The sequence below is a fragment of the Meleagris gallopavo genome, chromosome 24 (genome assembly GCF_905368555.1).
Source record: "Meleagris gallopavo chromosome 24, MGAL_WU_HG_1.1, whole genome shotgun sequence".
NCBI lineage: Eukaryota > Metazoa > Chordata > Aves > Galliformes > Phasianidae > Meleagris > Meleagris gallopavo.
The window spans coordinates 366460-381780 of NC_139427.1; the positions used below are offsets into that span (position 1 = coordinate 366460).

General features: G+C 41.6%; 1 protein-coding gene across 4 annotated transcripts in view; it reads left to right on the forward strand.

Annotated features, from left to right (window-relative positions):
- The window catches only part of SLC23A2 (solute carrier family 23 member 2), a 62441-nt gene extending 48124 nt beyond the window's left edge, over positions 1-14317 (forward strand). For all 4 annotated transcript variants that reach the window (XM_085242930.1, XM_010723071.3, XM_019622616.2 and 1 more), the window contains 8 exons: positions 1175-1295; positions 1970-2126; positions 3474-3621; positions 4456-4561; positions 7281-7410; positions 7549-7686; positions 8418-8513; positions 9119-14317. In XM_085242930.1, coding sequence (XP_085099056.1) covers positions 1175-1295; positions 1970-2126; positions 3474-3621; positions 4456-4561; positions 7281-7410; positions 7549-7686; positions 8418-8513; positions 9119-9351 — 1129 coding nt within the window. In that variant the 3' untranslated portion in view covers positions 9352-14317. The remainder of the gene's footprint in view (positions 1-1174; positions 1296-1969; positions 2127-3473; positions 3622-4455; positions 4562-7280; positions 7411-7548; positions 7687-8417; positions 8514-9118) is intronic.
- Positions 14318-15321: the final 1004 nt, after the last annotated feature.

Here is a 15321-nt window from a genome sequence, read left to right on the forward strand (position 1 = left end):
AGATGTGATTGACAGGATTTTCAGTCTCCAGAATGATCTTGTTGCCCTTGTTCTGTAGGTTACAGTCTGAGATAATTTAATGATAAAATACAACTGATCTCTTAAAAGGGGAAAAGTATTCCTGAGTTTGTCTCTGCTTGTGAAGAAAAGTTCAGTTTTCAAGTCTTGTCTCTGTGTCCTGCTTAGCCTCATGCCGTGTATCCTCCTATCCTCCTCACTGTCTTAAATAATGCAGCTTTCTTTTTTTTTTTTTTTTAACAAAAAAATCCTGGTAACTGTCTATCCTCAGGGCTGACGTGCTGTTAGGGAGTGGAGTTCATCATCTTTCTGTAATGGACTTCTGGAGGAATGCCAAAGCATTTCCTGAACGCAAGGGAAAAGGTGTCTTTATCATTAGACTTCAGTCACGGAGAAAGGCTGTAAATGATGCCCTTGTGGTGCAGAGCTCTTTGTTCCTGGAGATTGGGGGAGAAAATGAAGCTCTGTTCTGTTTCATGCAAGCTGAAACTGATCCTGGATAGGAAAGGGAGGGATGCTTAAATTCCGTCTTCTTTTTTTTCCCCTTAATAAATCTGATGAAAACATAAGCTCAAATTGCAGGAAAGCTTTGCTTCTTCAGACAGCTTGACTCTTTCTGTAGCCTTTTTACAGCGAAATGCTTTTTGGTTATTTCAGAATTGATCAACTCCTCCTTCCTTTTTATTTTACATTGCAGTAGGTACTCATTTTAGCTGTAGACTTTAATTATTTTTAACATACGGAGGAGCTTAGCAATTTTGACAACAGGGAAATGCGTAACACTTAAGGCATCTAAAAACTTCTATGAACTGGGGTACTGCTGACCTGCAGTTGACTGGAATCTTGGTTTTTGGGCTGTATTCTGTTAGTGTTACAGCTAGAATCACGTCATGGAATCATACTCTAATAACATATGCAGCAAACATTGGGGTTCTTAAGAATTGAATGCAAATGATGTCGCTTGGGATTGTGCAGAATAATTATATATTTAAAACAAATTCTCTCGTTTTGTCTCGCTCTAAATTTAAAATCTATGTTTCTATTTGAAGTCTGAGCAGCCTGAAAGATTTGTGCTGAGAAGGATTTTTAAAATACTGGTGCTAATGACACATCTCTCTTGTCCCATCCTTCTCCTTTTCTTGTTGTTCCTTCTCAGGACTATTTTCCTCGTATTGCTGTTTTCTCAGTATGCCAGAAATGTCAAATTTCCCTTACCCATTTACAAATCAAAAAAAGGATGGACGGCATATAGACTGCAGCTTTTTAAGATGTTCCCTGTAAGTAGCTGAATTTATTCTTCAGTGGGCAAAAGTGTCCCTAATTTAATGCTTGGGGGCTTTTTTGCTTGATTTTGATTTTTCTTAGTAGTACAGTAGATGGCAAATGTGAGATAAAAGCTTGAATGTGGTTATGGGAAACTGAACTAGATGGTTGATTTGCCATAGGAGGTGGTCTCATTGATGTCTTGCCAGATCCCATTCTGGCATCCATCTCTGATGGAGCAGTGAAGGTGATGGAGGGAAGAGGTAGAGAAGGACATATGTTTATGCATGTAGTGAAAGCCTAAACGGAATCCTGAAAAAAGGGATGACAAGATCGTTATCTTCTAGCTTTATGAAAGCAGCACTGTTTCCCCATGTGAAAGGCTTCCTTTATTTCTGTTCGCATTGAGACTAATTCACGAGACTAATTCAGTAGCTCATATAAGTGCCCATTTGAAGACTTTTCCATTTGTTAGCAAGGTAGCAGACTTATTCTAACAGCACCTTCATTAGAGGTAAAAGATACTCAGAAGATCTACTGCAGGGTTTACTGCTTCTTCCGATGTAAAACATCACTTAAGATCACACTCAGATGCGTGTACAGTAGATACTCTGTGCAGAAACTGTTTGCTCTTGATGTATATTGACGATAAGTGATTTTTAAACAGCTTCTTTATCTTCTTTTGCAGATAATTTTAGCTATCTTGGTGTCGTGGTTGCTTTGCTTCATCTTCACTGTGACAGATGTCTTTCCCCCCGACAGTTCCAAGTACGGCTTCTATGCCCGCACGGATGCCCGGCGAGGAGTGCTCTTAGTAGCTCCGTGGTTCAAGGTTCCTTATCCTTGTAAGTATGTTTGGTTGTAAGGGTCGTTTTCTTTTGATAGCCTGCCAATATCAGTTCTGCTAGATTTTATCTAGGTAACTCTTGACTCCTAACGACATGGATGTGACTGTATATTTAATGAGGGCTTCAGGTAGATGGTTGATTTATCTGTACTTGGCAGTACTGTGGCCTGCTGCAGTTGATGTTACAGAAATAAGGGTGGGTTATTATGACTTCAGTAGCTCTCTACAGGAGTTACTCATTCTCATTGTTAAAGGAATCACTAGTGCCTGGAGTTTTTCCAACTTCATACATTTCCCTGCCCGTGAAGGCAACTGTTCTTGAATTAGCACAACTATTAGACAGCTGTGCAAATAATCTGACTTCCAGAATTGGGCTTATGGGCAAGCTGGCAGATGCCAGTCAATGCTTACGAAAGTGAAGAAGAGTGCATAAAAGACAGTGCAAAATCCTTTATGTGGCACCTTGGTTGATTTTATTCTTTTGGCAGCTACATCTAAGTCTAAAGCTGTTAAAGGCATTTTCTTAGGACTTGAGATAGAGCTGTACACTGGTTTGTGCTTGTGCTGCTCAGAAATTAACATAATCATAAGAGAATAATACTCTTCCAGAATAGAGTAATATAAATCATTATGATGTATGGGCATTCATAATGAAGTATCTTCACCGTGCTTTTTCATATGCTTTGTTTCTGGTTAGTTCTTAGGAAAAAACTCATCTAAAGCATTACTTGCAAGATGTATAATAGAAGGGTTTGGGAAAAGAAGAGGCAGAAAATTTTTCCACCCTCATTAGACCTTTCTTATTTGTGAAGCCTTCTTCTTTCATGTTTGTGTAACTTAAAAGTTCCTTTTGTTGCGAGAGACTCTTTATTTCAATGAGATAAAAGCATCAAGGCAGTGGCTGTGGAAAACCTGCCAAGCTTTTCTGTAGACTTAAATTAATCTTACTTTCCCTTGTAAAGGAATTTAGAATTGGAAGTTGTTTGTGCAGTGATCATAGCTGGCTGTTGGACGTTGTCTTCGTTTGATAGACTAAACTTGTAACCAAAGACTGAGTTTTCAGAGGAAAGACAATAAAGAGGCGTTTGCCTCACTGATCTGAATTGGGTTTTTTCCCCTATAAGTAGTTCAGATTCCTTCTGAGCAGGAGGAAAGCCCCCAAACATGATCAAAGCATTCGGTTAGATGGTTATTTCTTTGCTCCTTTAATCTAAGTGAACCTGCCAGGCTGTGTGACTGTGAAGGGAGTTTGTTGATTCCATTAGAGAATAATAAGTTACTCTACGTTTTGAAATCTAAATTGTTTTATGTGGCATGAGAGATTTCAGTTTTGTTTTCTTCACAGTTCAGTGGGGACTGCCAACAATTTCAGCTGCTGGAGTTATAGGAATGCTTAGCGCAGTTGTCGCAAGCATTATTGAATCAATAGGGGATTACTATGCCTGTGCCAGGTTGTCTTGTGCTCCTCCTCCTCCCATTCATGCGATAAACAGGTATGTCAAAAAAAAAAGGAAAAAATGAGTATCAATTCTATTTTCTTGTCATGTTTTTTTTCCTTGGGGCAAGGCAGGATTGTGCTCTGCTGTTATGTGTTAGACACAAGGGCCGAGGATGAGAAATGAAAGATGGAAGAGCTAAGTCCAACTCTGATTCAAATGTAACATTGGAAACTTAGTCCTGTTCCTACTGGGATCTATAGAAATTAAGAAATAATACAGTTTCACTGGGGAGGGAACTCTAAATCACCTCCCCTAGGAGGACAGGCTGAGAGTTGGGACTGTTCAGCCCAGAGCAGAGGAGGCTCTGGGGAGATCTGAGAGCGAGCAGCAGTGCAGTGTATAAAGGGGGTCTATAGGAAAGAAGGGGACAAATTCTTTAGCAGAATCTGTTGTGATAGGAGAAGGGGAAATGGCTTCAAACTAAAAGAGGGGAGATTTAGATTGGATATAAGGAAATAGGTTTTCACTATAATGGTAGTAAGACACTGGCATGGGTTGCCCAGAGAGATGATGGATGTCCCATCCCTGTGATAAGCTGTGGATATCTCCTTTCATTGCTGGGAAGTTGGACTAAATTGCCTTTAAAGGTCCCTTCCAACCAAAACAATTCTATGATTCTATGAGTTTAATTTCCTCATTTTAGGAACGTGATTATCTGAGACACAAAGTCAGAACACAAGTTGATTTTCCAGCTGTATTGGAAGTTGAAATGTCAATTACAGTAATTCATCTGGGACAGATGCCTTAACAGGCACTGCAGTTATAAAGCACCATCTGAGTGAGTCAATGCTAATACAAGTTTGACAATTTTCTGTTTCTGAATTACAGAGGAATTTTTATTGAGGGTCTCTCCTGTGTTTTGGATGGAGTATTTGGGACAGGGAATGGATCCACTTCTTCCAGCCCTAACATTGGTGTCCTGGGCATCACAAAGGTATGTTCTATACCTTAATCAGGCAGTGACTTTGAGTATTATTTTGTCTTCTTGTGGTTGGCTTATGCTATTCTCATATTTTACAGCTGCACTTCGTGCAGACTAAACTTCATACAGTATTCTAAACTTAAGTGTCAGACCTTGTCTAATAGAAATCCATTCTATGAAAGGATGCCAAAAATCTTATTTTCATTCTAAGTAAACAGGAGTTTTAAAATGTTCATAATGCAAATGATGCTAAATAAACTAGCCTTTTGAAAACCAGCAAAGAATTCCAGGACTGTAGTGTTCTTGAGTTGAGGCATAGACACTGTAAACTGCATAGAAATTAGTATTCCTTTGGATCTCCTAGCTGTGAAAGCGTTGCTACAGGACTGTTTCCAGTGTCTCATTTTGACACAACGAAATATAAGTTGAGATCCTTGGGTCTTGTCTACATCTGTACTAGGATGTTACATTGACAGAGCTAGAGCAGGAGCTGCAGTCCAGGTAACTTCAAAGTTAAAATGTCTCTGTTGTGATATGTTTATAAATCACTGAGCATGATTAAGGGGTTACAGTTTGGAGGCAGTGTCAGTCAGCAAAGTGTAAGCAGTTGAGGAATTCCTTTGTTTACGTACTGAACTGATGGGTGGTTGAGTGCTGTGCTGAGCTGGGGGACCTTGGGCTGCAGATGGATTAGCTTGACACTGTTAATTTAACCTTGTTAAGAAATATCAGCAAAATCAGAAAGAGCAATTTACGTTGTAACTGCGTACATCCTGTTGTGTGTTTGGCTTGGGAGCTGTAAATCTACTTCATGCAGGCGAGATGCGGGATGTATGTGCTCCTCTTGGAATAACTCATCCCCCAGCTTAATCCAGTGTAGATGATGGATTTATCGTCAGCCATATTTTTTCCTCTAGGAAAGGATGGCTCTGTTTGCTTTTGCAATGCAATATAAATACTAACAGCACCATCTGCTGTCTGTGTAAGTCCTCCTTTCTGTTGGTGGAAATTTCCTAGAAGTTTGCTTGAAGAATCCTTAGAGAAAGGTTTATTTTGTTCTGCTCTTTCTGTTGCTCACTTCGTAGTTCCATGAATTAACAAAGATTTTTTATTAAGGGTGCAGGAATGAGGATGCATTTTCTCTTGAAACAAAGAACAGAGTTAAGTACGATTAGGTTTGTTCAGAGAGTACGATGGAAGAGTTGAATGTGCCTTATCTAGAGTGGCACAGCTGGATGGCTGTGCTCCAGTGATTTGCCCTGTTTTGCTGTGTGAGTATTTGTCCCAAAAAAATCTAAACAGCTTTGCAACTTCAATTTCTATTGGAATCAATCTGTACAACTTAGATACTCTGCTGTTAGTTGTAAAAGGCAATCTTCAGTGCTCATGAGCAAAGTCTAAACAATTATAGTGATCCCATTATACCACTGCAACTGTTGAAAAGGCATATACCTGCCTTGAAATTAGTACTGGTTGCATTTAGGATTTTAAATTCAAGGCTTCAACTGGATGGAAAGACTGCAGGGCCTTTGAGCTATACTAGATGAGGGTGATTGATTAAAACTCAGTCGTTAGGCCAAACTTATAGCCAGCTTATGCCACAATGTCAGTGATGTGGTTACATCTTCAAGGTACCATATCCTTACTCATACTTTCCAGAACAATCTCTTAGCACGTATGCAAGTGCCTGGAGTAATTACGTAGTTTAAGCTAGATGCTGACCAAGATGCTTTCAGTTGCTTTCAAATCTCATCTGAAGTTTAATTCGTTTGGCTTGCCGAGGTTGATCAATGTCACTATCATGGGGATTTTTTTTTTTAAAGCATCTGGTTATTTCATACAGCAAGTTAGTTTTAGACCAAAGTGTTGGTGCTCGTAAGGAAAGGAATATATTTATTTACACACAAACTGGGGAAGCTGCAGGCTAACTTGCATAGATTTAACTCATTTAGCACAGTCAATGTGATTAACAGATAAATTTCAATTTATTTGAAATATAGTATTCTAATAGAAGGTCTGCAGAGAGCTGTGCTAGAAACTGCTGTGCGAGTATAACGCTTTTGCTTTTATTTTTTGTTCCTAGTGGACCTCTTAAGCTGTGTAACACTATTAAAATGTTGAACGTTCAGATTAATCAATTGCAGTTACAACATGGTGCCAGAGAGCAACTGCCCTGGTGTCTGGATGCTTAAAATAGAAAAGGGAAGGAAGTGCAGACACTTGGTTTCAGCATTAGCACAGCCATGATTTGCATCTGCAGTGCACTCAGTTTTGATCTCAGAGGGATGTTATAAAATCTCTTGATAATCTGTCTAGAAAGGTTGTATCTCCTTCGGGTGAATTGCATGAAAGATGATTGATATATGTGTTACTGTGTAAAAGGGTGGCCATACATGACTTCTTTTCGCTCGTGTCACTGCTGATCTGTTCATAATCTCTCCTAGTTATGGTCTACTTATTTTCTGTATTGTGGATGGGACCGTGCCACGTGGTTATAGTGACTGCAGCACTTACAGATGGTTTTGTTAAAGCTAATTAAAGCAAACTTACAGTTTTGTTAGGACTGGACTGCAGCCATGTTACAGCTGAGTCTGAGGTGTTTGTAAAGGCTCTGCAGCCTGTAAAAAATATGTGGAAGTTTGAATGTGAAAATGAATATAAAATGCAAGGGGTGAAGGTGGATAAAATGTGGACTTTTTGCCAGCATGCTTTCCTTTTTGTTCTCCTGCAGGTTGGAAGCCGCAGGGTTATTCAGTATGGAGCAGCTTTCATGCTTTTGCTTGGGATGGTTGGCAAGTTCAGTGCTCTGTTTGCATCCCTGCCTGACCCCGTGCTTGGTGCCCTCTTCTGCACTCTCTTTGGTAACGTATGTTTTTTGCTCCTCTTCATGTAGTCGATGGCAGCATCTTTTTACTCCTGTGCTGCATTTGTGTTGCTATCTTCTTATTGTTTTAAGAAAAAGAAGCCTAAAGAGTGAGACTTGTGCTGTTTTTATTTAGGGATGATTACAGCTGTGGGTCTGTCTAACCTCCAGTTCATAGATCTAAATTCTTCTCGCAACCTGTTTGTGCTTGGATTTTCCATTTTCTTTGGACTTGTCCTTCCGAGCTATCTCAAACAGAATCCATTGGTGACAGGTATGTGTTCCTGTTCGTATGCATGAAGTCCATACTAAATAAATAAGAAGAAATCCAACTTATTATGGAGGCAGTAAAAGCTGTCGGTAGGAAGACAGGTGCATTCAGAGGAAAATTAATTTGGATGTTGAGATTGGAGTTGAGTGTTTTGGTGGGGTACATCTCAAGTTGTCCCGCTTTTCTGGGTAAGAATGCATAACATTCTTTCTGGACACAATTGCCAGCTGGACTGAAAGAGGGACTGCAAAGCTGAGCCTGAGTTACGAAAAGTGTTGAAAGAACAGGTGGAAGTACTGAGTTGGACTTGAAAACTAGGAGTTTGTTTCCATTTTTCAGCTTTTCTTGTCACTCTGGATGTGAGTGGAATCTGAATTTTAATGCACTCAACTTCAGACTGTTGCTTTTGATAGTGAATGTCATGAAAGGAAGGCTCTGTAGAGGGGCACTGAAACTGATTTTGAAAAGAAAAGGTTTTCTTACAGCTGTCAGTTCAGAACTAGATTTAAGAGCATAATTTAGATTAGATTTAAGACCTTTTTTTAGCTTGCATAGAAAAGTAGGTCATTCAAGCAAAGAGTTAGATTACAATATTAATACAGTGCTCCTCAGTGGAAGATTGAGCAAATTCCTCACTGGTCTCAATGGCAGTTTTCTCTTGTAAATCCATAGAATGTGCTTATGTGTGATTAAAGTTCAAGCAAGCAATAAATTATTTTTCTTTTCTGTTCTAGGAATAGCAGGCATCGATCAAGTATTGAATGTTCTTCTCACTACAGCCATGTTTGTTGGTGGCTGTGTTGCGTTTATTTTGGATAACACCATTCCAGGTCAGTGTGAACTGTTGTTTTACCTGCAGTAGTGCCTGCTTCTCTGAGTGGTGATAGCACAGCATTTCAGGGAGGGGGACAGGAGATGAGGAGGTAAATGCTGCTGCTTTTGTTGATTTGTCTGGAGCAGGGTACTTCATTCCTGTATGCCTCAGATTCTTTGATAGTGCTTTGATCCCTTTTCAAGTTAAGATTTCCATTTTCTTTAAAAACAGAAAATAGCAAAGAAAAAAAACAGGCCAGAAGATGCTTAGAATCATAGAATCCTTAGAGTTGGAAGGGACCTTTAAAGCTCATCCAGTCCAACTCCCCTGCGATGAGCAGGGACATCCACAGCTGGATCAGAGCCCAGTCCAGAGCCTGCTCCAGGCTTCTGCGGAAGACACAGTAAAAATATTTTGGGATTCAAAATATTCCATTTTGAGAGCAAAGATTTGCCTCAACTTCCAGATACGTAATTGTGTTTTCCAGTATTTTTATTTCCTCTTCGCAGAAGATTCTCCCATTGCTTTACTGAACAAGGTGCCTGAGTCTTGAGGCTTGTTTTCTTTCTGCTCTTCCTCCTAGTGTGTGTGTAATTATTTATTTTATTTCTCTACTTCTAGGAAGCCCTGAAGAAAGGGGAATACGGAAATGGAAGAAAGGAGTTGGTAAAGGAAGCAAGTCACTGGAAGGCATGGAGACATATGATTTGCCTTTTGGCATGAACTTCATCAAAAAATACAGGTGTTTCAGCTTCCTGCCCATCAGCCCAACCTTCATGGGTTACACATGGAAAGGCTTCAGGAAAAGCAGTAACTGCAGGAGTTCAGATGAGGACTCAGAAGCTACAGTATAGCCTTAGTTGAAACTATATTATGTAGTTGTAGTAAAAGATGTATTTGCAGTTTCTTGCTGATTAAGAAGCATTAAAATATATGTTTTGTATATCTGCATTTAAATTCTGGAACCAGAGCTGAGACAGATTTAAAAAAAAAAAAAAAAAAAAAGAGAAAAAGCTTTCCTGTTGTGGGTGGTGGTAGCCAGATATAGTGTCTCTGTTGGATTTCTTTTCTTCCTTTTGTCCAAAGCTATAGATACCTGCGTGCCCAAGTCTGCTTATTTTAGATGGGACTTAGGTTCCTGAAGTATGTAGGTGCTTGAGAATGTTACTTTTTATGGTGATTTTATTTAAGTCATTTATGCTGGCATTTTCGGCTCGCTCATTGCTGGCAATGTTAGTCATGCCAGAAAATCTGAATCCTAATAATAATTCTAATTATGCCTAATCATGTCTGTTTTGTTTCTGACCACTGATTTGCACATTCCATAGTTTCAGATCCCTGGAAACCAGACTTAGTTTAAACTGGCAAATCCTAAGAGTATTTTTCAGATGGCTTGATGGTTCAGTCAGATGTCCAGCCTTACGACAGAAGTTTCCATAAGAACTCTGCCTGTGAAAACTCTGAATGACTTCTGTTGGCTTCTTGCTTTAGAAAGAATCACTCATGTCGTATCGCATTTTTAAACTGTTCCATTTTCTGCCTGGCTTCTTAACCACCTAACTACTGTCCAGGAGTAGGTTTTCTTTGAAGGGATGCATGTAGCTTGACTTTCGTAGAGATGGGAGACTTAACTTCCAGGTGGGACCTGATAGCAGGTCTGACAGTGAAGTGAATGGATGCAGCCAGATGTTTCCTAAACAAGAAGGCTACAAAAGGGGTTCAGAGGGATTCACACCTGTGTGCACGTGATCAGAGTGCAACCAGCATTCCCTGGTATGCGTCTGTGCAAGATTTCTTGTTCGGGTGTCGAGATCCAGTGCTGCCAATGATTGGCTTCTGTTGCACTGCCTCTCTTTTTTTCCTCTTTGTGGGATTACTGTAAAAGCTCGCTACTTCTACAGAGGTGGTCTTGAATGGCAGAGACACTACATTTGATGTCCTCATCCACTGGATGGTTTAACGGGTATTGGGTCCAACCAGGGCACCATTCAGAGTTTTTTTTTCCTGGAATAGTCTCAGCTCTGATGTTATGTGAGTGTTCATGCTCATCATGCGTTCATAATTAAAAGTTTCATTCATGTTTAATGTTCTTACTATTGCAAGTTAGTTTTAGACTTCGGTGTGGCCCCAAAAGCATTTTTAAGCTGTGGAGATCATCAGGGAAATGTAGTGTAATGTAATTTCAAGGCCAGTATGCTCTACAGTGCTTGCGTTTTGTGTTCCTGGAGAAACGTAAGAGTAGATCCTGTAATTCAGTAATATATTTATCGAGGTTTGACTACTGGACAGGAGTGCAGGAACTCTGCTTTCTGAGTCTACTTCCACGTGAATTTGTTATTGGTTATTGAAGCATGGAGGGGTTGGGGTGGGGAGGGCAAGGAAGGAGCTTTATGGATCAGTGCTGAGTAGTGTAGGATTGGAATGGTTCCATGGACATCCTTTTTCAGCATGTCATGGCTGTTTCCAGAAACATAAAATAATGCTCTTTTTTTTTTCCATAACAAAGCATGTATTTGTTCCTGCTCCAGGGAACTTTCAGTAGTTTGCAGTCTTTGTGTCAGTCGGTCTATTTTGAAAGCTAGTCAGAAGAGTTACTGTGTCATAGACAAGGTTGGTTTGCCTTTAAAACTAAGTCATTTTTGTCATTTGAAATTCTCCTCTACAGGTAGCGAGATGTTAGATTTTCACATCCACTTACAAATAGATTTGAATGTGGAGACTTGTGATTAGTGGCTCAGAGCTTCCAAATTTCCCAACTTCACCTGCAACCAAAGATGTGTGAGAGAGATAGAGGAGTTAAAATAAATGGGCAAGGAAACAACGGAAAATCCAGTTGTGTATGGTGGTTATTGTCAGGTAAAATGCCAAAGTTGATTGTCATAAAAATGTTGAAAGAGGCAAAGGTTTGGGATTCAGCGCACTGCCACCTCTTAAATGCTGAAGCGCATCACTTCCAGTGATGGGAGCTGAGCACAGCAGTGATTGCTGTGTCCTGAGGCTTTGCTCAACTTCCCCCCCAGATATGAATGCTTACGCATTGAAGAGACGAGGCGATGAGAAATAGTGATCTTCTCTCACCTTTGGAGGGAGTGAAGCCTTTGTGTTCTGCGCTGTCTTCACTTGAGCATGTCAGAAAGAACCACCAGCGTGATTTGTGGGTTAATTTAAGGCAATGAATCCAAGGATTTTCTTCCTTCTTCCTGGGGCAGAACACCACCCCTCTCCAGCGGCCTGGGCCAGGCTTATCCAAAGAGATGAATCCAGATGACTCTATCCAACTTGGGTTTAATTCTTTCTCAGCTTTTGGTTCTCCCATACTGATTCTGTGGGCTGGCTGAGAAGCGCAGTAGCATTTAGCTGGCATGCTTTGCTTTTCTAGCCACTTAACTCGGTAACACTAAGATAAATAGTTGTAGTTAGCAGTCATTTTTGTAACCAGATTTGTATTGTGTGTAACGACACTGTCAGTCTTACTGCAAATATGAATGATGAGAGGTGAGCCTCAGTTTTGCAATGGAGATCTGCTGAAGCATGTGTAACGTATAGCAAAAAGTGATGATGGTGTCGGTGATGTTTCCCTGGATGTGCAGGGAAGGTTCTGATGCAGCTGCTGCACCCTGAATCTTTATATTGAAGCATGCATCTCTGTAGAGCTTTGAGGCAAGCAAAGAACAGAGCTGACAGGCAACTTGCCTTGGAAAGAGAAACTCCTCTTTGTGATGCAGCTGGAGCAGTCCCAGGGCTGCCACTCAGAGAAGATGCAGTGCAATGCAATGCTTGCTTTCCTTTGTGAGGGAGGCACTGAAATTGCCCCCGTTTTTGTGCAAGTGGCAGGCAGTCGCAGACCCTAAATATTCCTCCCACGTCCACTTTTCTACATTTGAGTCTTGGCGTGGCTGGTGTGAAATGCCCTTCGCTGGAGGAGCGCGGGTTGAGCTGCAGTGCAGCAGTTGCTGCTGGTTTGAGGAGCACTTCGCTCCTTTGTGTCAGCCGTTCCCTTCTGGGCTTCGGAGCGGGGGCGGCTGGTGTGGCTCACAGGTGACTCCACGTGCAGTGTTGTGTTTGTCCCAGTCTGTCACTGCCTGCCTTTCAAACCGCAGTGCTGAGCAGAGCTGCAGCAGAGAGCACCTGGTGGAGGAGCGAAGAGGCAGTGAAACGTTTCGGCCAGACGTTGAGGTGGAAGGGCAAATATTCATGGTAGAAATATCATCTTGTCATATCAGAGATGGTTTAAAACGTGTGCAGAAGGACACGGCTTTGGACTTTTGTAATCGATCTTGTATTTTTTTTTTTAAGGTTAAATTAAGGATTGTTGCTAACATGTTGAAACACGTTTTTCTAAAGCAAGTATGTGCAAATTATACCTATGGAAATTCAGGTTTCACAGCGAGCTCGGCTGTGACCGATTATGTTGTCATATTGGATGTGTTGGCGGAGGGACACGATTGGTCACCTCCTCAAAGTTCAACCTTTAAACCCAGAATTTGCTTTATGCCTTTTAATACTGACTTGAAATATGACAACTTGGTTTGTACATGAATATTGCAGTATTTTATTTCCATATATTAAGAATAACATTTCCACTCAGGATAATGACTGCGGTTTTCCTGGGAGGGAGTGGTATGATTGTCATGACAATGTCATGTGATGGTAGAATTTCTTCATTGACGAACCTATAGTAGTTGTGTATACTTTATTTACCCATCTTTATGTTCCTACCGAAAACTAAAGGGTTCCTTTGTTCATCTCCCTACTGAGATCTCAGTACTCCCGGCGCAGAATTGGCTCCTGCAAACTGAAACCCTCAGTGCTGTTTGTCCCACAGCCGTGTGTCCGTGACGGGAGGCGTCCATCTGTGCACAAACAGCACTGCAGGCAGACGTGGTTTATAACAGCCAGCTTCCAGTGGTTTCACTTAGCCACTGGATGTTCACAGCACCTGATACAACCTGTGCTTAACGTGACTTGTGTATCAGCGTAGAAATGCATGTGACAGACCAGCACAACCCACAGTGTTTCTTTGATGTGGCCTTCTTAAACAAAATCTGCCTCGCTCAGCAGGTCGCGTTTTCTTTCTTCCCCAGCCTGTCCCACTGGGGCACGTTTTGTACTGTTCCTTGCCAAGGCCAACAGCCTTTCTGGGGCATGGGATGGCAGACACTCAGTGCTCTCATGTTTCTGTAGCTACAACAGGTCATTACAGTGTTGGAGGAGGCCACAAGTTTGCCAGTGTTCAGCTTCTGCCCGTGAGTCCATCCGGCTGAGTGCTGGGCTGCACTGGGGATCTGTGTTTAGAAACATCCCAGTATTCCTGTCTAGTTCTAATTCGACTGTGACTGTGCATTGTCATCCATACATACTGATATGAGAGAGAGATTTAGAATTGCCTTGTGTGTTATCTGGCATTTATGACATCTTTCCAGGTCAACCATCTTGCTGCCAGTCCAAATTATTGTACTTTGTCTCTTTATGACAACCTTGGGCGTAACAAACTATTGACAGTTCTTAGGCAGTGGGGATAAATATTTCTTTCTTTCTCATGATTTTTTGTGACTGACTTTGGCTGTAAAACTTCTATGTTAAGCAAGAGGGTTTTTCTTCCTTTTTCCCTCCTTTCCCCCCTTTTTTTGTTGTTCTGAGATGTGTAATTCTTTTATGGAGTTTTTTTTAATTTCGTATTTTTTTTCTAACATGGCTTCATTAAACAAATATTTAAAAATGTAATATTTGGACCAGATGTTGTGAATAATAGTAGATAAAGCTATTTTATTCTGTATTTTTAAAGCTGTTCAGTATAAATAAACACGGGCATAGATGCAACTGGGTGCTGTGCTGTTCCACTTGCTTCTGACACCTCCCAAAAGGAGAATCAATGGGGAATGCAGGTGATGCCAAGACCTCTATCTCATCACAGCAAGTGCTGTTCCAGCGCAGCCGCAGGCGCTCTCCTGATGCAGAGCTCTTACCGTGAAGATTTTGATTGCAGATCAGCCCAGATCTTGGTCAGCTGGAAGTGACACCGTTTGCAGTTTCTGTGTCTTAACAGAACCGCTTGGGCAGCCAAGGAGCAGTGGAACTGCTACAGAGTTAAGTGGTCAACGCTGATGCCTTTCTAGGCAGCGTCCATGCAGCAAAGCTGCTAATTACTGATCTCCTGATTGAAAATAAGGCTTAGGGTTGGGTGCTTGAAACTGGGTGCTCTGTAGCCTCTCAGGCCCCAACAGAGAGATGCTGCTGGCTGGAATGGTTCGTGTGGGCACACAGCACCGTCAGTCTTCTGCCAGCTCTCGCGGGGTCTGAGCTGCTGTTCATTTTGAGTTAATTTTAATTAAGGCACCCAGATACCTCCCTTCATTTCGGCTTAGCCCACAGCCTGAAAGCTGCACAGCCAGCGGGCAGCAGATGGGAAGAGGAATGGCAAAAAGCCACCCAGTCAGCAGTGGGAGCTGGGTGGGTTTGTGTCTACAAGCAGCAATGAGAACCACTCTGATCTTAATCCCAATTAATCCTTTGATAGGTCAGAGCTCTGGAAATCACCGAGTTTCCCACTTGTGCATTGCCTGAATGCGGGTTCAGCATCCCAGAATGAGTGGCTTTGTGCTGGGCAGAGTCTCAGAAGGATTTTCAGGATGAGACATTGGGCCCATCCTGAAACGAGGGCGGTGACCACGTAGCAAAGAAATCCCCGTTAGCCGTGAGCAGAAGCCTTTAAACGAGGACATCCCTTCCCATCTGGTTCCGGGAGGCTGCCGAGCAGCCAGCAGATGCTCCTGGGATAACGTGGGCCCAGTGCATCACATTGTTTGGTATTTAAGGACAATTAG